Here is a 23,906-nt window from a genome sequence, read left to right as displayed (position 1 = left end):
AGAACAGGAACCACTTACCCTTAGAATATCCAAAATAGTGTAGGAGTGACCAGAAAGAGCAACGACTTCAGGATGACTGTCCACTTTTCCACCCACCCATCCAGAAGACAAGTAAGATGGGGGACAAGACAGGAAACTGCCCTCATTATCTAAATAGGATAGAGGCTGTACCAGCATCTGTTAAATGAAGAGCATGATAATAATAGTAATAACACTTAAATAATGCTGGCCATAGACTAGGTGTTCTTCTAAAGACTTTATATCAGCTCATGACAACACTATTATGTGAACAGTTTTACTATGATACTGAGCTGGAAAGAGGTTAGCTAACTTGCTTCGGGTCACACAGATCATAAATGGCAGATCCAGGTTCACACCCAAGCAGTGGTCAGCTCTAAAGCCTCTGCTCTCAACCACTGCTGCTACCTCTAATGAAGATAATTAATTACTTGGTGACCTGGGAGCAATAGAGATTTATGGAACTATTGTGTGGGCTTTTGCCAGACCTAGACACATACATCTAAGATCCTCAGAGTTTTACTATGTACATGGCTTGGGGAAGAAGGCATAAGGAAGAGCTCTTATTCTTTTGAGTTCTGAGAACTGTATTATTACATCTAAATGTAATGTGGCAATATTGACTTAGTGACTTAGCAGTGTATCAAAAGGAAGGTGCTTTATAAATAACACATTATCAATATCAGCAACAAAAATTAAATTCCTGTTTTTATCTTGGGATGACATATGTAATAAAACAAAAAGAAGAGGACATGTTTTACAAGCCATATGTCTTCTAAAATGAAAAATGCTTACTTGTAATCAACTTTGATATTATGAAAGGAGGTACAATTATTCCAAAATCATTATGCCTTGTTTATATAAGCTCTAAGTCTCCATTTGTATTACCTGATGGCAGGTGGTGGCATTAGCAAGATTCTGAGCTGAAAACCTTGAATGTGTGTCTGATACTATAGCTATCACGATACCACATTGTCATGGCAAGTTCAGCTTCCACAGACTTCATGTGTTTCTGCTTAAGTCTTCAATCAGGATAAGCCAGGAATAGAAAGTGGCAGGTCTACATTCACCACTGCTTAGATTTTAGTGTAGGCATTTTATTTTTCCCCAAATGAAAACATTTGCCTTTATGGAAAATAAAATGCTTTATTAAAACTGATAAGCATAGGACTTCCCTGGTGGCGCAGTGGTTGAGAGTCCGCCTGCCAATGCAGGGGCACGGGTTCATGCCCCGGTCCGGGAAGATCCCACATGCCGCGGAGCGGCTGGGCCCATGAGCCATGGCCGCTGAGCCTGCGTGTCCGGAGCCTGTGCTCCGCAACAGGAGAGGCCACAACAGTGAGAGGCCTGTGTACCGCAAAAAAAAGAAACCCCAAAACTAATAAGCATAGCCCTATTAAATAACGTTACTAAACATCTTGTTTAAGCTAAAGGAATTAGAAAGATATAAATCTTGAAGAGGAGAGAAATCTAAGTGTAATTTGGTTCTTCACACTAAAAAGGCTGCTATTATTGCTAGATTTTTCTACTTTATTTTTTTTTCTTTATGGTTTTGAAGAGGGAAACTCTGATCTATTTTATTTCCTCACTTTGTGTGTGATGGAAAACTTCAGGATTGTATTTAATTTCACTCTATGATTTCTCATAATGTAATTAATGCTGCATCCTCCTTCACAATTCATCCTCCTTCACAAAACGCTGTCGCCTTCACAACTTGAAGAGACCTCTACTGCCTGAGGATCTCCCTTGATCAACTTCTTGAAGAAGTATAATCAGAATGAAAAAGTAAAGCAGGGTTGACTCTTTAGCACTGCTTTGTAATAGTTCTGGCTTCCTTTCTTCTGTTGACAGATGAGAAAGGATTTAGAATTATTTAAATGAGATATATCTAATAACTGCATGTCTGAGCACATATGAAGATGTCTGCTTTTTTAGTTAGAGGGGAATAATTTTGAACTTTTCCTTTTAAGAAGAGGCAGAAAACTTCCTAAGATGTTTATAATTGAAAGATGCAATAACTTTATTTCCTGGCTCTCTCATGGTTTTTATTAGTGTTGGAATAATACTAGATGAAAATTAAAACTAACACACTCATGTAGTACTTATAGACATGGTGCTATAAATTTTGATATATCTCTTATATCACTTAATCCTAACAATAACCCTATGATGTCAGTATTATCACCAGGAGATAAATGTGATTCATCTAATATTTCATAGCCTGTTAATGGTGATTCAAGAATTAAAACCCAGGTCTGTTTGTATCAATCAGGATCCAGTTAGAAACTAAAACTACATGGTGACTTGAGAAGGAAAAGATTAATATAAAGAATTATTAACTATGATGGTGATTAAATAAGATTGGCTACGAAGGGTAAAAAAAAACCTAAAGAATTGAGAAGAGCAGATATAAGGAGTGGCGCTAACCCTCGGTCTGAGGCAGAGCACTTAAGGAAAGAACAAATTTTAAAGAGTGCCCCTTACCCTCTCCCTTTACCCTGGGATCCAGCTCTTCTTGAAGAGGACATAGCTGTGACCCAGTGAGTGGCAGAGACGTTTGCTGAGGTAGCATGCTAGTGGAACTCCCAGGGAAGCCACTCTCTGGGGTTCTGGGGAAACTTCCCATAAGGAGGTGTCTCAGTGTGGAACCCATTCAAGGGAAGTTGGTGCCTCACGGAACGTGCTAGCCAGCTCCTAGAGTGTGAGTCAGGGAAGCCCTGTGGGGTGCCAAGCAACATGGCCCAGAAGGTGCCCTGCACTGCTGCTGGTCACTATGCACAGTAGGAGCTATCAGACAAAAGCCCCCGGAACCAGGAAGAGCCTCTTTGTCCTCTAGTTTTCTACCTTACCCTCTATGAAGGATGCTTAAAAATTTCCCATATGGCAAGGGAGAAATATTCTAGTCTCACAAATAGGACAATGAAGGGTGGATTTAGGGTGAGGCAATAGATGGATACTACCCGCCAACAAATCTGCTTTCTTAATCATTTAATCATTATGTTGTACTGCCTTATACTTACTGTACCACAAAATATGATATTTGAAAAAATAAAGGGGAAAAAAGGGAAGGAAGGTAGAGGTAGGAAGAAAAAGATAGACAATGTAACAGGATTATAAATGAAGATTTACATCAGTATCTCTCTTTTCTTTGAAATGTTTCTAGGTAGAGTCACTTTGAATTAATTGCTCAGGAGACTGCCTTATTAAATTTTAGGATATTGGCTTATCAACCAAAAACTGAAGACACAAACTGCAGGCCCAAGGGCCATAACCAAAGATTTTTCACTCTACAATTTAAATTATTTTTTAATCCCAGCTTTCTCATCTACTGGTTAATGCAGGTCATGTTCACTTGACAAACATTTGTTTGCAAATAAGAGCTTCTCCTCAGACAATCCAAATCCTAATTGCATCATTTACAGACTGTAAGATTTAGGCAAGTTATTTAATTTCTTTGGGCCTCCAATTCCTCATGTAAAATGATGATAACAACAGTATCTACCTTACAGATGTGTTATGAATATTAAGTGTGTTAATATTCAAAAGCACTTGGGACCATTTCTTGCATATAGTAAGTGCTATATAAATATTTGTATAGATGTTATTATATTTTCTTAAAGACCATATCCTAAAAATATGTATTCTTTCAGTAGTTCCAGTTTATGGAACTCTTCATTTAATCAACATTTTTGTCAGATTATTCTGATTTCATTGTTTAATGGCAATTAAAAAAATATGATTACGTTATAGTATGTATAATGTGAATGCTGTTAGTTGGTTATCTTACTTTTTTCTACAGCTATTAACAACAGTGCTTTAAACTGATAGTGTTTGAAGATTCTACTAGCAAGCCCGTACTCCTTAATTTTTGCTATGAATTATCTAAACGGTAAGATTTTTGGTGAAGTATTTTTGGCTAAAGAAAACTACGTTGTCAGCATAACCATTAGCATTCAAATTATTCAATAGTTTTAAATTTACATCCCTTAAAAGAAACACATTAGAAATTTTGTAAAAATGTCTAAAATTAAAAACAAATTAATGTTCTTTTTTTTTACAGAACACCATGCAAAATACTCTGATATCATCAAGAAGTCCAATGCAATTGAAATGTTATTTACACTCTACCCTCCTCAAGGTGCCCATGTGCGTACTAATATGAGGCTTAGGTCAACTTGGCTAAGACCCATAGTAAATGGGGAAGAAGGATATAAATATATAGGTAAGATGCTGAACCTTATAATTTCCTTTTATAATAAGGCAGAAATGACCTTGTACTTTATATAACCCTTATCCATCACTTAGATGATATGGGATGATAGGCCCTATAGAATATTCCCTTTCGTTCTTGAGTATTATGCTTGCAATTTAAAAAGTGGCTGATTTATACTTTGGTGACTCCATTAAAATAGTGGAAACACTGTGTTTATCCATTTATCTGATGATGGATATTTGGCTTGTTTTTTAGAAAAAGTGATACTACAAGGAAAGCTGCTACGAACATTCATGTACTGGACTGTATATAGACACATGTATGCATTTCTCTTGACTAAACTGTTTTCCAGCATGGTTAAACCATTTCATATTCCCCATCAGTAGAAATATGAGAGTTGCATTTATTCCATGGCCATATCAATACTCAGTGTAATCAGTTTTTCTAATTTTAGCCATTCTAAGAGATAGCATTGATATTCCATTGTGGTTTTAATTTGCATTTCTCTAGTAGACAATGATATACAGCATATTTTCATGTATTTGTCATTTGTGTATCTTCTTTGGTGAAATGTCTGTTCAAATTTTTGGCCAGTTTTATATTTTTTGCTGTTGTTTTAAGTGTTGAGAGTCCTTTAGATATTCTGAATATAAATTATTTAACATATATATGCTTCGCAAATATTTTCTCCCAGTCTGTGGCTTGTCTTTTCTTTCTCTTAATAATATCTTCTGAAGAGCAGAAGATTTTAATTTTGATGAAGTCCAGTTTACCACTGTATTCTTTTATGACTCACGCTTTTACTGTCATATCCAAGAAATATTGGTTAGACCTCTGGTCACAAAGTTTTCTTCTAGAAATATAGTTTTAAATTTTATATTTCAGTATATAATTTGTTTTGAGCTCTGTTTCGTGCACGACTCAAGATTGAAGTTTTGTCTTTTTTCTAACATATTGATACCCAAATGTGCTAGCACTATTTGTTGAAAAGACTATCCTTCTATGAATTAACTTTGTATTTTGGAAAACCAGATAGTCCAAAGAAAATATATAGATGGCAAATAAGCACATGAAAAGATGATCAATATTATTAGTCATTAGGAAAATACAAATAAAAGCCATAATGTCATACCACTACTCATCTATTAGAATGACTAAAATAAAATTTAAAAATCTGACAATACCAAATCTGGCAAGAATGTAGAAAAACTGGAACATTCATACATTGCTGGTGGAAATACTAAATTGTACAACCCATTTCTAAAGATTTTGATACTTATAAATTAATATGCTCTAACCATAAAGCCTAGCCATCATACTCCTAGGTAATTTCCTAAGAGGATTGAAAGTATTTGTTTACACAAAAACCTATATATAAATATATGTAGCTGCTTAATCATAATTGCCAAGGGCTGGAAAAACACAAATGTTCTTCAACTGGTGAATGGATAATCAAAATTTGTTAACATTTGTACAGTGAAATAGTATCCAGCAATAAAGAGGAATGAGATACTGATACAATAACATGGATGAATTTCAAATGCATCATGTTAAGTGAAAGAAGCCAAACTCAAAGGCTATATATTGATTCCATTTAAATGACACTTTGGAAAAGCAAAACTAGTAGGACAGAGTCAGCCCTGTGATTGTCAGGGGTTAATGCTGGTGGGAGGGTTTGACTACAGAGAGGTTGCATGAGGGAGTTATTCTTAGGGTGATGAAACTGTTCTGCATAGCTAAAACAAACTGTATGCCAAAAAGAATGAATTTTGCTGAAAGTAAAATTTTTAAAATAAACACAAAATAAAAAGAGAATAATTTAAGAATGGCAAACAAATCCAAAAATGATGCGCACTGCTATTAGTCATTAGGGAGATGTAAATTAAACACAGTAGGATACCACTACACACCTACCTTAAGGGCTAAATTAAAAAGTCAGAACACACCAAGTGCAGCAGCTGGAACACTAATATCCTGCCAATGCAAATGTAAAATTTTAAAATCACCATGCAAAATGGTTTGACATTTTCTTAAAAAGTTATAGATACACTTACTATATGACTCAGCCATACCACTCCTAGATATTTGTCCATGAAAAAGTATACGTACATACAGGGACTTGTACATGAATATTCATAGATTCTTTTTTTGTTAAAGACCCAAACTAGAAACAACTCAAATGCCCATCTACAGGTGAAAGGATAAACAAATTGTGATATATCCATGCAGAATACTACTCATCAATATAAAAGAACAAACTATTGACAGTATATAATACATATAACAAACAATATGGCTGAATCTCACATGAATTATGCTGAAAAAGGTTAGACAAAAAAGAGTACAAGAGTATGATTCCGTTTATATAAAAGTCTAGAAGTTGCAAACAAACTAGGCCTGTGACAGAATCAGATCCGTGGTTACCTGGGACAGAGGTGGGAAATAGAAGTGAGACCTGATGGATTACAAAATTTGAGGGATGCTGTCAATAGAAATGTTTATTAACTTGATTGTGGTGATAGGTGATGGTTCCATGGATGCAAACATATGTCAAAATTCATCAAATTATACACTTTAAGTACATGTAGTTTTTTATTTACACGTCAATAAAGCTGTAAAAATAAAGTTGAAGACATAAAGTTAAACAACCAAGATAGTTAAATTTGTATTTTGGGATTTTTTGAAAGATGACTTCTCTTTAAGTTTAAAAGTAGCATATTAGAACTCATCTGGAGAGTCACAAATTTAATGCAGTCTCATTTGGCTTGTGCATATAAAGATCTATTTAAGTGCTCAGTTCTGAAAGATAGCCTGGAAGAAGAAGCGGGAAAGAAAGAGAAAGAAAATTATGAAAAGGAGGTTGAAGGCTTTAGGTTCTATAAGATGAACCAAGACCCTGATTGCAATTTATTTTCTCTTTGCAATTTTCTCTCTGAAAGTTAACCTATCATTCTAAAAGATTTGTGTTCATTGTCTAAAGCCCATTTGTGAACATTTGGTTCAAATAAAACAAATAGGAAATACGGAAGTGGCCTTATAAGTTGAGGACTCCATCTTCTGAGGTTTTATGCTTTCTTTCTCCTTTTTAGTAGGTGGCCAGGGCCTTGCATCTTTTTGAATTATAGTTGTTATTAAATTGATTGACAATAGAGTTTGCAGCATTTACCTTGAAAAAGATTAGTCTATTATAGAGTGCTTTCTGAAACTCAGTTAACTCCTTGACTATAAACATTTTAGGGAATATAGCTCTGGGAATTTATTACATGTTCCAATATTAATACTCCACAATGTAGGCACTCCTGTTTATTGATTTCACTCTGTAGATTTAGAGATGTATCATCAGCAAGAACTGAAGAGTAGTTAACAGAGTTACTGAATGCTCTGTAAATGGCATGGGCTACTAACAAAGTATGTAGTATTAAGACCATACATACTCTAAAAATATTTCATATATCCATATTTTATATCCCAGAATTCCTAGCACAGTGGCTTGAATGTAAGTGGAATGCTGCATATGTCATAATTTCAAATTGCTTAATAGGCACAAAATATTTATTCTGAATCATAATTTTGTAATCTTAGACCATCAATGAAGTTAAAAAAAAAAGTCTTTAAATTTTTTTCCGGGAGCATAGTCTTGTCAAACCTGTTTTCGGAAAGGTTATTTGGAGGGCTAGTCTTTTAATATGTCTTTGGTTATCTTTCCTTATGAGTTGTCTGTTTCTGAGCTCCCCTGACCTTATGGCCTATCACAGGTACACTGAACTTGTTCCTCTCCTTCATTAAGTTTTTGTGACTTTGGTGAATTTCCAGCCTGGAAGCTGTATATTACATTAATGAGCTCTTGGAATTCTAATAGGAATACCTAGAAAGGGGTAGGTTAGTCATTGCTTTCAGGGAAGTAATTTAGGGAATACAAATGAATGATTAAACTACTTTCTCAAACCAATGGTCCATTCTTAACTGAAATCATATTGTTATATTAATGTAAGTTTTCTAATCAGTTCAGATTCTGAGTAATGAGCAAAGACCTCTAGTTCTATTTCTTTTTCATACATCATTTTGAGCCCTTATGTAGTAAGTTTTACTTACCTTTATAACATATGGTTATTTAAGTTGTATAATTAATACTGGAACCTGATTTCCTGGCCTAATCACTATTATGTTACGTATTACAAGTACAAGGTATCTTTTTATGCCCTTCAGTTTATTCCACTGCCTTCAGGCAAGACCTGATATACATTAGCCAAATGGGAATCTGTCCCATCTTTAAAGACTGTGGCAATTACTCAGTCATCCTTGACAGCTCAGAATTTTCTACTTTGCAACATGACTTTCTTTTCTCATGCATCCTTTATTGCAGTTGTAGCTGTTTCACTCTCCACAAAACAAAGGCTATGCCTACAAGATTAAGACCTTTTCTTTTTTCTGAAAATATTCCTTTTCAAACATTATTCCTCAGAAGTCCCCTTTCTAATCCTTAATGTCTTTTGGCACTTCTCTCTAAACTTTCCCACATTTTCTCATTTGTTTTAAGTGATGGAACTCAGACTAATATATAATAATCCAATAAGTCTGATTTATTATGAATATAATCCTACTTACTACATGTTCTGCTTATATCTTTTGTGCTTTTTTAGACCTTTAAAATACACATCTCCGGGCTTCCCTGGTGGCACAGTGGTTGAGAGTCCGCCTGCCGATGCAGGGGACGCGGGTTCGTGCCCCGGTCCGGGAAGATCCCACATGCCGCGGAGCGACTGGGCCCGTGAGCCATGGCCATTGAGCCTGCGTGTCCGGAGCCTGTGCTCCGAAACGGGAGAGGCCACAGCAGTGAGAGGCCCGTGTACCGCAAAAAAAAAAAAAAAAAAATACACATCTCCGCATTTACTTGGATTTCTATCTATCATTTTTAATCTCCTTTTATGGACATATTTCTTGTAGCTATTTGATATATGTGTAATTTATTTTGCCTTCTTAAATTTCCTACCCTGACTTCTCCTGATTTTCCTTAACTTATTTAGAATATGGACATTTATTACTCTTGTCAAAACTCAGTTGACAATGTTGAACCCATTCTCTGAGGTGTTTTATAAGATTATTATATAATGTAAAACCCAAATAAATCCTGATTTGAAAGGAGCTCCATATATACATATATATATATATATATATATATATATAATTAACATCTTTATTGCAGTATAATTGCTTTACAATGGTGTGTTAGTTTCTGCTTTATAACAAAATGAATCATTTATACATATACATATGTCCCCATATCTCTTCCCTCTTGCGTCTCCCTCCCTCCCACCCTCCCTATCACAACCCTCTAGGTGGTCACAAAGCACTGAGCTGATCTCCCTGTGCTATGCGGCTGCTTCCCACTAGCTATCTATTTTATGTTTGGTAGTGTATATATGTCCATGCCACTCTCTCACTTTGTCCCAGCTTACCCTTCCCCCTCCCCATATCCTCAAGTCCATTCTCTAGTAGGTCTGTGTCTTTATTCCCATCTTGCACCTAGGTTCTTCATGACCTTTTTTTTTTTTTTTCTTAGATTCCATATATATGTGTTAGCATACGGTATTTGTTTTTCTCTTTCTGACTTACTTCACTCTGTAGGACAGACTTTAGGTCCATCCACCTCACTACAAATAACTCAATTTCGTTTCGTTTTATAGCTGATTAATATTCCATTGTATATATGTGCCACACCTTCTTTATCCATTCATCTGTTGATGGACAGGTTGCTTCCATGTCCTGGCTATTGTAAATAGAGCTGCAATGAACATTGTGGTATATGACTTTTTTTGAATTATGGTTTTCTCAGAGAATATGTCCAGTAGTGGGATTGCTGGGTCTTATGGTAGTTCTATTTTTAGTTTTTTAAGGAACCTCCATACTGTTCTCCACAGTGGCTGTATCAGTTTACATTCCCACCAACAGTGCAAGAGGGTTCCCTTCTCTCCACGCCCTCTCCAGCATTTATTGCTTGTAGATTTTTTGATGATGGCCATTCTGACCGGTGTGAGATGATACCTCATTGTAGTTTTGATTTGCATTTCTCTAATGATTAATGATGTTGAGCATTCTTTCATGTTTTGATGGCAATCTGTATATCTTCTTTGGAGAAATGTCTATTTAGGTCTTCTGCCCATTTTTGGATTAGGTTGTTTGTTCTTTTGGTATTGAGCTGCATGAGTTGCTTGCATGTTTTGGAAATTAATCCTTTGTCAGTTGCTTCCTTTGCAAATATTTTCTCCCATTCTGAGTGTTGTCTTTTCGTCTTATTTATGGTTTCCTTTGCTGTGCAAAAGCTTTTAAGTTTCATTAGGTCCCATTTGTTTATTTTTGGTTTCATTTCCATTTCTCTAGGTGGTGGGTCAAAAAGGATCTTGCTGTGATTTATGTCATAGAGTGTTCTGCCTATGTTTTCCTCTAAGAGTTTGATAGTGTCTGGCCTTACATTTAGGTCTTTAATCCATTTTGAGTTTATTTTGGTGTATGGTGTTAGGGAATGTTCTAATTTCATACTTTTAAATGTAGCTGTCCAGTTTTCCCAGGACCACTCATTGAAGAGGCTGTCTTTTCTCCACTGTATATTCTTGCCTCCTTTATCAAACATAAAGTGACCATATGTGCATGGTTTATCTCTGGGCTTTCCATTCTGTTCCATTGATCTATATTTCTGTTTTTGTGTCTTGATTACTGTAGCTTTGTCATATAGTCTGAAATCAGGGAGCCTGATTCCTCCAGCTCCATTTTTCTTTCTCAAGATTGCTTTGGCTGTTCAGTGTCTTTTGTGTTTCCATACAAATTGTGAAATTTTTTGTTCTAGTTCTGTGTAAAATGCCAGTGGTAGTTTGATGGGGATTGCATTGAATCTGTAGATTGCTTTGGGTAGTAGAGTCATTTTCACAATGTTGATTCTTCCAATCCAAGAACATGGTATATCTCTCCATCTAGTTGTATCATCTTTAATTTCTTTCATCAGTGTCTTATAATTTTCTGCATACAGGTCTTTTGTCTCCTTAGGTAGGTTTATTCCTAGATATTTTATTCTTTTTGTTGCAATGGTAAATGGGAGTGTTTCCTTAATTTCACTTTCAGATTTTTAATTATTAGTGTGTAGGAATGCTAGAGATTTCTGTGCATTAATTTTGTATCCTGCTACTTTACCAAATTCATTGATTATCTCTAGTAGTTTTTTGGTAGCATCTTAAGGATTCTCTAGATATAGTATCATGTCAACTGCACACAGTGGCAGCATTACTTTTTCTTTTCCGATTTGGATTTCTTTTATTTCTTTTTCTTCTCTGATTGCTGTGGCTAAAACTTCCAAAACTATGTTGGATAATAGTGCTGAGAGTGGGCAACCTTGTCTTGTTCCTGATCTTAGTGGAAATGGTTTCAGTTTTTCACCATGGAGGACGATGTTGGCTGTAAGTTTGTCATATCAGACCTTTATTATGTTGAGGAAAGTTACCTCTATGCCTAGTTTCTGGAGGGTTTTTATCATAAATAAGTGTTGAATTTTGTCGAAAGCTTTCTCTGCTTCTATTGAGATGATCATATGGTTTTCATTCTTCAATTTGTTAATATGGTATATGATATTAATTGATTTGCATATATTGAATAATCCTTGCATTCCTGGGATAAACCCCACTTGATCATTGTGTATGATCCTTTTAATGTGCTGTTGGATTCCGTTTGCTAGTATTTTGTTGAGGATCTTTGCAACTATGTTCATCATCGATATTTGCCTGTAGTTTTCTTTCTTTGTGATGTCTTTGTCTGGTTGTGGTATCAGGGTGATGGTGGCCTCGTAGAATGAGTTTGGGAGTGTTCCTCCCTCTGCTATATTTAGGAAGAGTTTGAGAAGGATAGGTGTTAGCTCTTCTCTAAATGTTTGACAGAATTCGCCTGTGAAGCCATCTGGTCCTGGGCTTTTGTTTGTTGCCAGATTTTTAATCACAGTTTCAATTTCAGTGCTGGTGATTGCACTGTTCATATTTTCTATTTCTTCCTGGTTCACTCATGGAAGGTTGTGCATTTCTAAGAATTTGTCCATTTCTTCCAGGTTGTCCATTTTATTGGCATAGAGTTGCTTGTAGTAATCTCTCATGACCGTTTGTACTTCTGCAGTGTCAGTTATTACTTCTCCTTTTTCATTTCTAATTTTATTGATTTGAGTCTTCTCCCTTTTTTTCATGAACAGTCTGCCTAATGGTTTATCAATTTTGTTTATCTACTCAAAGAACCAGCTTTTAGTTTTATTGATCTTTGCTATCATTTCCTTCATTTCTTTTTCATTTATTTCTGATCTGATCTTTATGATTTCTTTCCTTCTGCTGACTTTAGGGTTTTTTTTGTTCTTCTTTCTCTAATTGTGTTAGGTGTAAGGTTGGTTGCTTATTTGAGATGTTTCTTGTTTCTTGAGATAGGATTGTTTGCTATAAACTTCCCTCTTAGAATTCCTTTTGCTGCATCCCAAAGGTTTTGGGTCATCGTGTTTCCATTGTCATTTGTTTCTAGGTATATTTTGATTTCCTTTTGATTTCTTCAGTGATCTCTTGGTTATTAAGTAGTGTATTGTTTAGCCTCCGAATGTTTGTATTGTTTGCAGATCTTTTCCTGTAAATGGTGCCTAGTCTCGTAGCGTTGTGGTCAGAAAAGATACTTGATACGACTTCAATTTTCTTAAATTTACCAAGGCTTGATTTGTGACTCAAGATATATTCTATCCTGGAGAATGTTCCATGAGCACTTGAGAAGAATGTGTACTCTGTTGTTTTGGATGGAATGTCCTATAAATATCAATTAAGTCCATCTTGTTTAATGTATCACTTAAAGCTTGTGTTTCCTTATTTATTTTCATTTTGGATGATCTGTCCATTGGTGAAAGTGGGGTGTTAAAGTCCCCTACTGTGATTGTGTTACTGTCAGTTTCCCATTTTATGCCTGTTAGCATTTGCCTTATGTATTGAGCTGCTCCTATGTTAGGTGCATAAATATTTACAATTGTTATATCTTCTTCTTGGATTAATCCCTTGATCATTATGTAGTGTCCTTCTTTGTCTCTTGTAATAGTCTTTGTTTTAAAGTCTATTTTGTCTGATATGAGAATTGCTACTCCAGCATTCTTTTGATTTCCATTTGCATGGAATATCTTTCTCCATCCCTTCACTTTCAGTCTGTATGTGTCCCTAGGTCTCAAGTCAGTCTCTTGTAGACAGCATATATATGGGTCTTGTTTTTCTATCCATTCAGCCAGTCTATGTCTTTTGGTTGGAGCATTTAATCCATTTACATTTAAGGTAATTATCGGTATGTATGTTCCTATTACCATTTTCTTAACTGTATTGGGTTTGTTATTGTAGGTCTTTTCCTTCTCTTGTGTTTCCTGCCTAGAGAAGTTCCTTTAGCATTTTTTGTAAAGCTGGTTTGGTGGTGCTGAATTCTCTTTGCTTTCACTTGTCTGTAAAGGTTTTAATTTCTCCATCCAATCTGAATGAGATCCTTGCTGGGTAGAGTAATGTTGGTTGTAGGTTTTTCTCCTTCATCACTTTAAATATGTCCTGCCACTCCTTCTGGCTTGCAGGATTTCTGCTGAAAGATCAGCTCTTATCCTTATAGGGGTTCCCTTGTGTGTTATTTGTTGTTTTTCCCTTGCTGCTCTTAATATTTGTTCCATGTTTTTAATTTTTGATAGTTTGATTAATGTGTGTCTTGCGTGTTTCTCCTTGGATTTATCCTGTATGGGACTCTGTGCTTCCTGGACTTGATTAACTATTTCCTTTCCCATATTAGGGAAGTTTTCAACTATAATCTCTTCAAATATTTTCTCAGTCCGTTTCTTTTTCTCTTCTTCTTCTTGGACCCCATCATTCGAATGTTGTTGCATTTAATGTTGTCCCAGAGGTCTCTGAGACTGTCCGTAATTCTTTTTTCTTTATTCTGCTCTGCAGTAGTTATTTCCACTATTTTACCTTCCAGGTCACTTATCCATTATTCTGCCTCAGTTATTCTGCTACTGATCCCTTCTAGAGAATTTTTAATTTCATTTATTGTGTTGTTCATCACTGTTTGTTTGCTCTTTATTTCTTCTACATCCTTGTTAAACGTTTCTTGTATTTTCTCTATTCTATTTCCAAGATTTTGGATCATCTTTACTATCATAATTCTGAATTCTTTTTCAGGTATACTGCTATTTCCTCGTCACTTGATAGATCTGGTGGGTTTTTGCCTTGGTCCTTCATCTGCTGTGTGTTTCTCTGTTTTCTCATTTTGCTTAACTTACTGTATTTGGGGTCTCCTTTTCGCAGGCTGCAGGTTTATAGTTTCCTTTTTTTTTTTGGTGTCTGTCCGCAGTGACTAAGGTTGGTTCAGTGCGTTTTGTAGGCTTCCTGGTGGAGGGGACTAATGCCTGTGTTCTCGTGGATGAGGCTGCATCTTGTCTTTCTGGTGTCAGGTCCACGTCTGGTGGTGTGTTTTGTGGAGTCTGTGGCCTTATTATGACTTTAGGCAGCCTCTCTGCTAATGGGTTGGGTTGTGTTCCTGTTTTGCTAGTTGTTTGGCATAGGGTGTCCAGCACTGTTGCTTGCTGGTCGTTGAATGGAACTTGGTCTTGGCCTTTAGATGGAGATCTGTGGGAGATTTTTGCTGTTTAATATTACATGGAGCTGGGAGGTCTCTTGTAGACCAGTTCCTGAACTTGGCTCTCCCACCTCAGAGGCCCAGCCCTGATGCCTGGCTGGAGCACCAAGAGCATTTCATCCACACAGCTCAGAATAAAAGGGAGAAAAAATAGAAAGAAAGAGAGAAAGAGAGAGAGAGAGAGAAAGGGAGAGAGGAGAGAGAGAAAGAGAGAGAGAGAAAGAGAGAAAGAAAGGAAAAGAAAGAAAGAAAGAAGATAAAATAAAATAAAATAGTAAAAATAAAGTTATTAAAACAAAAAATAATTATTAAGGAAAAGTTTTTAAAAGGTAATAAAATAAATGGACAGACAGAACCCTAGGACAAATGGTAAAAGTAAAGATATAAAGACAAAGTCACACTCAGAAGCGTACACATACACAGTCACAAAAAGAGAAAAACGGAAAAAAATATATATATCGTTTCTCCCAAAGTCCACCTTCTCCATTTGGGATGATTTGTTGTCTATTCAGGTATTCCACAGATGCAGGGTACATCAAGTTGATTGTGAAGATTTAATCTGCTCCTGGGAGAAATTTCCCTTCCTGTTCTTTGTTCGCACAGCTCCTGGGGTTCAGCTTTGGATTTGACCCTGCCTCTGCGTGTAGGTCGCCTGAGGGCATCTGTTCTTAGCTCAGACAGGACGGGGTTAAAGGAGCAACTGATTTGGGGCCTCTGGCTCACTCAGGCCGGGGGGAGGGAGGGGTACGGATGTGGGGCGAGCCTGCGGCGGTAGAGATCATCATGACGTTGCACCAGCCTGAGGCACGCCGTGTGCTCTCCCCAGGAAGTTGTCCCTGCATCACGGGACCCTGGCAGTGGCGGGCTGCACAGGCTCCTGGGAGGGGAGGTGTGGAGAGTGACCTGTGCTTGCACACAGTCTTCTTGGTGGCGGCAGCAGCAGCCTTAGCGTCTCATGCCCATCTCTGGGGTCCACACTGATAGCTGCAGCTTGCGCCCGTCTCTGGAGCTCCTTTAAGCGGCGCTCTTAATCCCCTCTCCTCGCACACCAGGAAACAATGGTCTCTTGCCTCTTAGGCAGTTCCAGACTTTTTCCCGGACTCCCTCCCAGCTAGCTGTGGCGCACTAGCCCCTTCATGCTGTATTCACTCAGGCAACCCCAGTCCTCTCCCTGGGATCCGACCTCCGAGGCCCGAGCCTCAACTCCCAGCCCCCGCCCGCCCCGGCTGGTGAGCAGACAAGCCTCTCGGGCTGGTGAGTGCAGGTCGGCACCGATGCTCTGTGCGGGAATCTCTCCGCTTTGCCCTCCGCACCCCTGTTGCTGTGCTCTCCTCCGCGGCTCCGAAGCTTCACCACTCCGCCCCCCACAGTCTCCGCCTACAAAGGGGTTTCTAGTGTGTGGAAACCTTTCCTCCTTCACAGCTCCCTCCCACTGGTGTGGCCCCGTCCCTATCCTTTTGTCTCTGTTTATTCTTTTTTCTTTTGCCCTACCCACGTACGTGGGGGAGTCTCTTGCCTTTTGGGAGGTCTGAGGTCTTCTGCCAGCATTCAGTAGGTGTTTTGTAGGAGTTGTTCCACGTGTAGATGTATTTGTGGGGAGGAAGGTGATCTCCGTGTCTTAGTCTTCTGTCATCTTGAAGCTCCTCCTTCCATATATTTTATATCTCTTATATCTGCTCAAACATAGGAAATGGTCTATTATTATTTGGAGAAGTTTAAATGTACTATGGCTAGTTCAATGTTGCAATTTACCTATAGAGGTAAATCTTCTTGCTTGAGGAGAATAATGTGGTCACTTGAAATTTTTCAAGTCAACTGAACAGGAAAAATTGTTTAGGTGTATACCCATTGATCTCCCTTTACCAACTATAAACTCCCAACAACCTCTACTTTCATATTCTTTAATGTCTCATATTCTTTAATGTCCCTTTGATTTTCTTCATTAAGGGCAAATGATGTGAATGTGTTTTTGTGATAAGTGTAATTGCTGCTAGGAAAAGTGTCATTTTATTTTTATATGGTTCAGTTGGTTAAAACTTTCAACGTTTAGTACACTCACAAGAATAACCCAATGGAAAGATAAAAATGAACGCTATATTGTATCTGGTTAAAGTGTTTCTTAACTATTGTCAAATTACTAAAAATTCTTTAGGATGATGAAATATATCTTCCTCATTGTGTTCTTTGTGACTTCCATTTCTTTTCTTGGGCTTCAGTGGTAAAATCAGAGATGTGTTTCCCATTCCCTCAACCCCAGTTTTACCAAGCAGGTTGGAAGCATTGAGGAGGCAGACTTTAAGATAAGGCATCAGATCCATAAGTTAAAGGAAATGTGAGTTGCACATTTACAACCACCTACCACTTCATACTTTACTGCTTATCTTTGTAAAATAAAAATTGTAGGATCATTGTTTCATTATTTGCCTTCTGCATCTATTTATTTAACAAGCATTAATTAGGCGTCTACTATATGCTTGGCAACAGAGATTGAGAAACAATTAAAGCTTAATCCCTGCCCTAGAAGTGTTCACATTCTAGCAGATCCAAAACACTATGAGATTTTGGCTCAGTTAGTCTCAGTGAGCACCCCTATTGGTCCATGAGTCAAATAGAGTGATATCAAATGAGGATCTTCCAAAAATTTTTTGGAAGAACATCTCCAAATAACGAAGGTTGGCATTAATACTCAGTATCTGAAATAAAAACTCAAAGCTGAGTTCACTGTCCATCTAAGTAAGGGAGAGTCATGCCTAGTGATGGTATGTGACTTCTCAGGCTAGGCCATAGAAGACTTTATGGCTTCTCCCTTGCTCTCTTTTGGATAAGCTAGTCAGGAAAGCTAGCTACCATGTCATGGAGACACTCTAGCAGCTCTGTTGAGAGTTCTATGTGCTGATGAACTGAGGGCATGTGCTACAGCCAGTGAGGAACTGAGGTCTGTGTGAATAATGCAACATGGAGGTGGAACCTCCAGCACCAACAGTACGTCTACAACGATGACTGCAGCTCCAGTGACAGCTTGACTGCAACTTCATGAGAGACCCTGGCCTGACCCACGCAGAAAATCCAGTCCAGATTCCTAACTATTATTATGTGAGACAAATGTTTGTTGTTTTAAGCTTTTAGTTTGGGGGTAATTTTTTACACAGCATACAAGTCAGTGATTAGTGTTTTTTAACAGTGGAAGTGAAATGACATAGGATTGAGTGTAGTTCCTCGGGAAAGACTGGGCTGCTGGTTGACTGACCTTCAAAAAACTTTGTAACTAGAGTGAAACTTTTGTTCATTGGTTAACTTTCAAAAGTAGGATCTCTCACTGATTGGTTGGCTTTCAGAAGTGTGTTTACTGAGGTGAGTTTTTACCAGCTGATAAAACAGGCTTGATATTGGTTCTGGGGGTTACTTGTCAGCATGGCTATGGAACTATAATTGATTGGTTAAAGAGATATTAAAAAAAGTTTAAGTATTAACTTGTTACATAGCTGTAGAACTGTTAGGCTTCTCTTAATACTGTGGGGAAAAAGTTATTTTCAATAAATAGGCACAGAAAGAAACAAAGATTACATGGTAATTGATTTACTAGAAGCAATTAAGCATAATTATGAGCCTAGGAAAAGAGAATGACTATATCTGGCAGTATTAGAAATGATTTTATAAAGATGATGATATATGAGTTTATCCTTACAGAATAGGTTAGAATTACTAAGTACAGAAGAGAAGAAAGATTGTAGGCAAAGGGAAGAGCATGGGAGAGTCCACATGTGGGAACTAACTTTGTTTTAAGAAGCTCTTTTTTATCAAATTCTCCTGAACAATTTAGCAGAAGGCTCTTCTTTTCTTATTGTGATATAATTGGCATATAACTTTATATTAGTTTCAGGTGTACAATATAATGATTTGATATTTGTATGTATTGTGAAATGATTAAAACAATTAGTCTAGTTAACATCCATCATAATACATAGCTACAAATTTTTTTCTTGTGACAAGAATTCTTAAGATCTACTCTCTTAGTAACTTTCAAATATACATTATAGTATTATTATATACAAACTATACATTACACCCCCATGATTTATTTATTTTATAACTGTAAGTTTGTACCTTTTGACCACCTTCTCCCATTTGCCCCACCCCCCCACCTCTGGCAACCACCAATCTATTCTCCGTACCTATGAATTAAGGGTTTTTTGTTTTTGGTTTTTAGATTCCATATATAAGTGCAATTGTATGGTATTTGTCTTTCTCTGTCTGATTTATGTCACTCACTCAGCATTATGACTTCATGGTCCATCCATGTTGTTGCAAATGGCAAGATTTCCTTCTTTTTATGGCTGAATAATATTCCACTGTATGTGTGTATATATATATGTACATATATATACAATATATATGTATATATATCCCTATGTCAATGAATAGAGGGATTAAAAAATGTGGAGCATGTATACACACATATATATATATATATATATGTGTGTATACATGCTCCACATTTTTTAATCCCTGTATTCATTGATGGACACTTAAGTTGCTTCCATGTCTTAGCTATTGTAAATAATCCTGCAATGAGCATGGGTACATATATTTTTGAGTTAGTGTTTTTGTTTCCTTCAGATAAATACCCAGATATGGAATAACTAGTTGGTAGTTCTATTTTTAACTTTTTCAGGAAACTTCATATCTCTTTCTCTGGTAGTTCTATTAGTTTTTGAGAACATATTCCTTATTTCCAGACTAAAATTCTTTAGCACATAGTAAGCATTTATGCATTAACTATTTGTTTTATGAATGAATGCTTATGTGAAGTATTACTATAGCAGTTAAGCCATTTTTTTCATCTTTTATATATTAAAATTCCTTTTGTTTACTCTCTCTGGATTGCTTCAGAGATTACTGTAGTGTGATATGGATATAATATAGTATGGCACAGTTCTTTAATATTTAACCATTTTAATTTAATAAAATATAATTTAACCATAATGGAGGCAGAAATCCAAGGTAAGAAGAGCATTATTCAGTCACTCCACAAATGTTTATTGAGTGCCTTGTGTTCAATGTTTTGTGATAAATGTGAGGAAGTTTCAAAAGTTAATAGAATAGCTTCCCTTTTGTGTGTTTATGATTTAGCCTGGGGAAATGATACATATGCATAATTAACTACAATAGAAGACATAAAGTGATGAGTCTTGTAAAACAAGCACATCTCAGCTGCTCTGCTTAACAGTCTTGTCAGGCAGGGCACAGAAGGGGCTTTGCAAGAGAGGAGCCTGAGCTGTGGCACAGACACTCCCGGCATCTTTGGAGAGCTGTAAGGATAACTCTAAAGTTATTTCATGCTCACATTCATAATGTGCATAGCCAGCCCTTCTAAAATAACAATAATTAAAAACAGTACACTTGTTGAAGTAAGTCAGAGAAAGACAAATGTCATGTGATATCATTTATATGTGGAACTTAAAAAAAGACACAAATGAACTTATTTACAAAACAGAAATAGACTCACAGACATAGAAAACACACTTATAGTTACTAAAGGGGAAAGAGGGGGAAGGGATAAATTAGGAGTTAGGGATTAACATATACACTACTATGGATAAAATGGGTAAACAACAAAGACCTACTGTATAGCACAGGGAACTATGTTCAATATTTTGTAATAAGCTATAATGGAAAAGAATCTGAAAAAGTATATATATATATATATATATATGTGTATAACTAAAAAATAAAACAGTACATTTGTTTACTAAAGAGTAAGCACTACTTCAATATATAGTGATCAACTGTAGTGTATTATACATTGATATTGTTATGTATAAATTTAATATAAAGATGGCTTTTAGAAAATTTGTAAAATTATAAAAATAGGGAAGTATTACTAAGAATTCAGTTTCTTTAATATAACCACTTTTTATTATCTTGGCATATTCTTTTACAGTAATTTGTAAAACTACTTGTAACTAGAATATTTAAGCCCTGGAAGGGACACTACATATCATTTTGCCCAATTCCCTTTTCATTGTTATGGGGAGTCAGTTAGGAGGTATTAGAAAAGTATCATTTGAATTGAGAATCTGAGGATGCAGAGGCTAAGTCAAGGTCATGACCTTCACTGTAACTGTGAAGATGATGATTCAAGTTCAGAGTCGCATCAGGCCCATCACCCCCACCACTACCACACACAGACATACTTCCCAAGCCGTCCTGGCTTTTTATGAAAAGTAATTTTTCTGGACAAAGTAAGTACCACTGTATCTGCCTTTGAACTAGTCTTTTTTTTTTCTTTTCCTCAAGCTTTACAATTGCTGCTACTTTTGTCCTTTGAATATTTTCTGAAGCAAAATCTGAAAGAAATATACTCACTCCCCCTTTTGCTCTATCTTGGGAGTGGAGGTGAGGCAGAGGCCTGGAGTCCAGGCAGCCTGGCCCTGCAAAAGCTCTTATTGCCTGTGGACAGATTGGGTTCCAAACTCCTTGGAAAGCTCTGACCACGCATTTTTGGCCCCTCATATGTTGCTTCGCATGACTGTTTTAAGCTCAATTCCTTTCTTTTTCCAACCACACATATTAAATAGTAGGACATAGTATTTCATCATGAAACTTCACATAAAACAAAAGCTGATCCTTATTAGATGTAAATATTTTTTAAGCTGAAAATCATTTAATATCCCTGTGGGAGAATGATGACTTTTCTCCCCAAGACTGCAGTATAATGAGGTAAAAATGTTTTCACAATACTTTGGAATTGTTATAATTGTCTTCTGTGTTGTTTGACTGTCAGTTAAATGAGAACATTTGATAACTGTAGGGAGCTGATAAGACTTTCTATTAAAGTTACGTCATTATGTTAATCTGGGTTCAAATATAGTTTGCCTGAATCCTATTTTGATTATATTAGAATAAATTAACCTATTAAATAAAATTACCCTAGAGGGCACAGAACATTTTAAATGCCTTTCAAGTTACAAGTATATAAAATCATGTACTACTAAATCTACAGTTGTCTTTCCTCCTTAAAGCCTTTATGATTTGGAGCATAGATATTTCCACATAAATACAGATTGTTTGAGACTTAACATCAACCAATGAACAAGATTATTTAGCTTTTAACTCTTCGCATATTGTGGGAAAATAGTGAGTAGTGAAGTTTAAAAAATGTAGAGGCTCCCAGATTGCATGTGGTATGCAAACAACCAGAGACTGGAGTTATCTAATAAATATATTGACAGCTGCTTGTACAAAACACATAACTTTATTTTAAAAGGTTGATCTTCGTGTCATGGTGCAGATAACAGAGGTCTTCCAACAATTTTAAGTGTAATTCCTTTATCCATGTATGGGAAGGACTCAGTGACCATGAGTACCATACATAAGTTTATAAACATTCACATAACAATTATATACTGTCCACTTTACAGTGATATGGCCTGCTTTTATTCAGAGTAAGTTTGACATATGTTTATGTAAAAATGAACTATTCTAACTCACCCAATTTAAAAGAAACTTCCACAACTTCATTTATTTATATATTCATTCATTCAATAGATATTCTGAAGTTCATGCTGTGGTACTATGTACCAGGAAACTGTCGCAATATAGAGACATAAAAGGATCATAGAGCAAACTGAACATTGAGTAGATTTCTTTCTAGTCAATATAGCTGACACCTGAGAGTCAACAGGTGGATTCTCAGGACCACTCAACTAAAAACTTGTTGGTGTTTTGGCACCATCAAATATTTGTGCTTTTCATGAGTATGCATATTAACCTCCATCTGACTGTCTAATGGGCTCTTATTAGAGATTTTAAGAGTGGAAAAAGGCAGGAGAGGGAAAAGTATAGATGAGATGAGTGGGAGAGGAATTTTGTAGTAGATGCCAGTGCCTAACTATTTGCAAAAACATCACCACACCATTACACACTGTCATAGGTACGGACAGAAGTCAAGAGAACTATTTCTGGCTTTTAAAAAAATTGCTTATATAATATACAATCTATGTATGTAAGTAGTAAAACAATTCTTCCACACTGTAGAACACACTAAGTGTGCTCTTCAATATATACTTCCTGTTTAAGAATAACCTGGTATTGTGATTTTGGTTTCTGGCTTTAAGTTTGAGGTTAATCAAAATTCTTTAAAGTCAAAGTAAATCAACATCTGTTTAGTGGACTAGAACTGTGCTCCAGATACTATATTATTTGGAAAAAAAAAAGAAAAATAATTATACTTCACATGTATTGAATGCTTTCTATATGCAAAGAATTATGCTAAATGATTTATCTGAATTCATTTAAATAATCTTATTTAATCCTCATAGAAACCCAATGGGCCATGCACCATAAGAACACTGAATCACAGAGAGGCAATATATCTAAAATGCATAGCTAGAAAGTGGTAGAGTTATGACGTGAAACCCCAGTGTTCTGACTTTTCAGCCCATGGTTTCAAAATATTTAAAGTAATGTAGGATTTCCAACATGTAACCTGTAAAAGAAGTAGATCAGAATAAAAGCTTCAAACAACAGTTCAAAAGCAAGGCCAACACTTATACACAATTATTTGGATGGGAATTATTGAATATTGTAAATAGTTATAATGTTTTACTGGCAATTTTAGGTGGTAATCAATAAAATCTTTTTTTGGGAGGACAGAGGCATGCAAAATTAGTTCTTATGAGCCAACATCAATTACCAACGTTGCATTTTATTGCCTTTTTTCTTAAAAAGACTGCAACACTTACTTATTACCAAAAACTTTTTACAATTAGAAAGGATAAAGAAGAAAATTCATTCATTTATTCAACAAATATTTATAGAGTGTTAAGATCACCTATAAAATAGGCCACCAAGAGATAACTACCATTAACTTTTTGCTGTATTTTCTAATGTTCTGTTTTTTAAAATACATACTTGTAATGACAGGGTATACAAAAATTATACATACACATATGAACTTCAAAATCCGTTTTTCTGATTATAAACATAACACATGCTCATTGTGGAAAATTTAGAA

At 36.1% G+C, this 23,906-nt stretch overlaps 1 protein-coding gene across 1 annotated transcript in view; it reads left to right on the top strand.

Annotated features, from left to right (window-relative positions):
- The window catches only part of IQCM (IQ motif containing M), a 347,601-nt gene that overhangs the window by 257,905 nt on the left and 65,790 nt on the right, over positions 1-23,906 (top strand). Inside the window, 1 exon segment of the mRNA XM_069540669.1 lies at positions 4,079-4,240. Within this exon segment, the coding sequence (XP_069396770.1) occupies positions 4,079-4,240 (162 nt within the window).

Source organism: Delphinus delphis, chromosome 5 (genome assembly GCF_949987515.2).
Source record: "Delphinus delphis chromosome 5, mDelDel1.2, whole genome shotgun sequence".
Classification (NCBI taxonomy): domain Eukaryota; kingdom Metazoa; phylum Chordata; class Mammalia; order Artiodactyla; family Delphinidae; genus Delphinus; species Delphinus delphis.
This window is presented reverse-complemented; position numbering and strand designations above follow the sequence as displayed.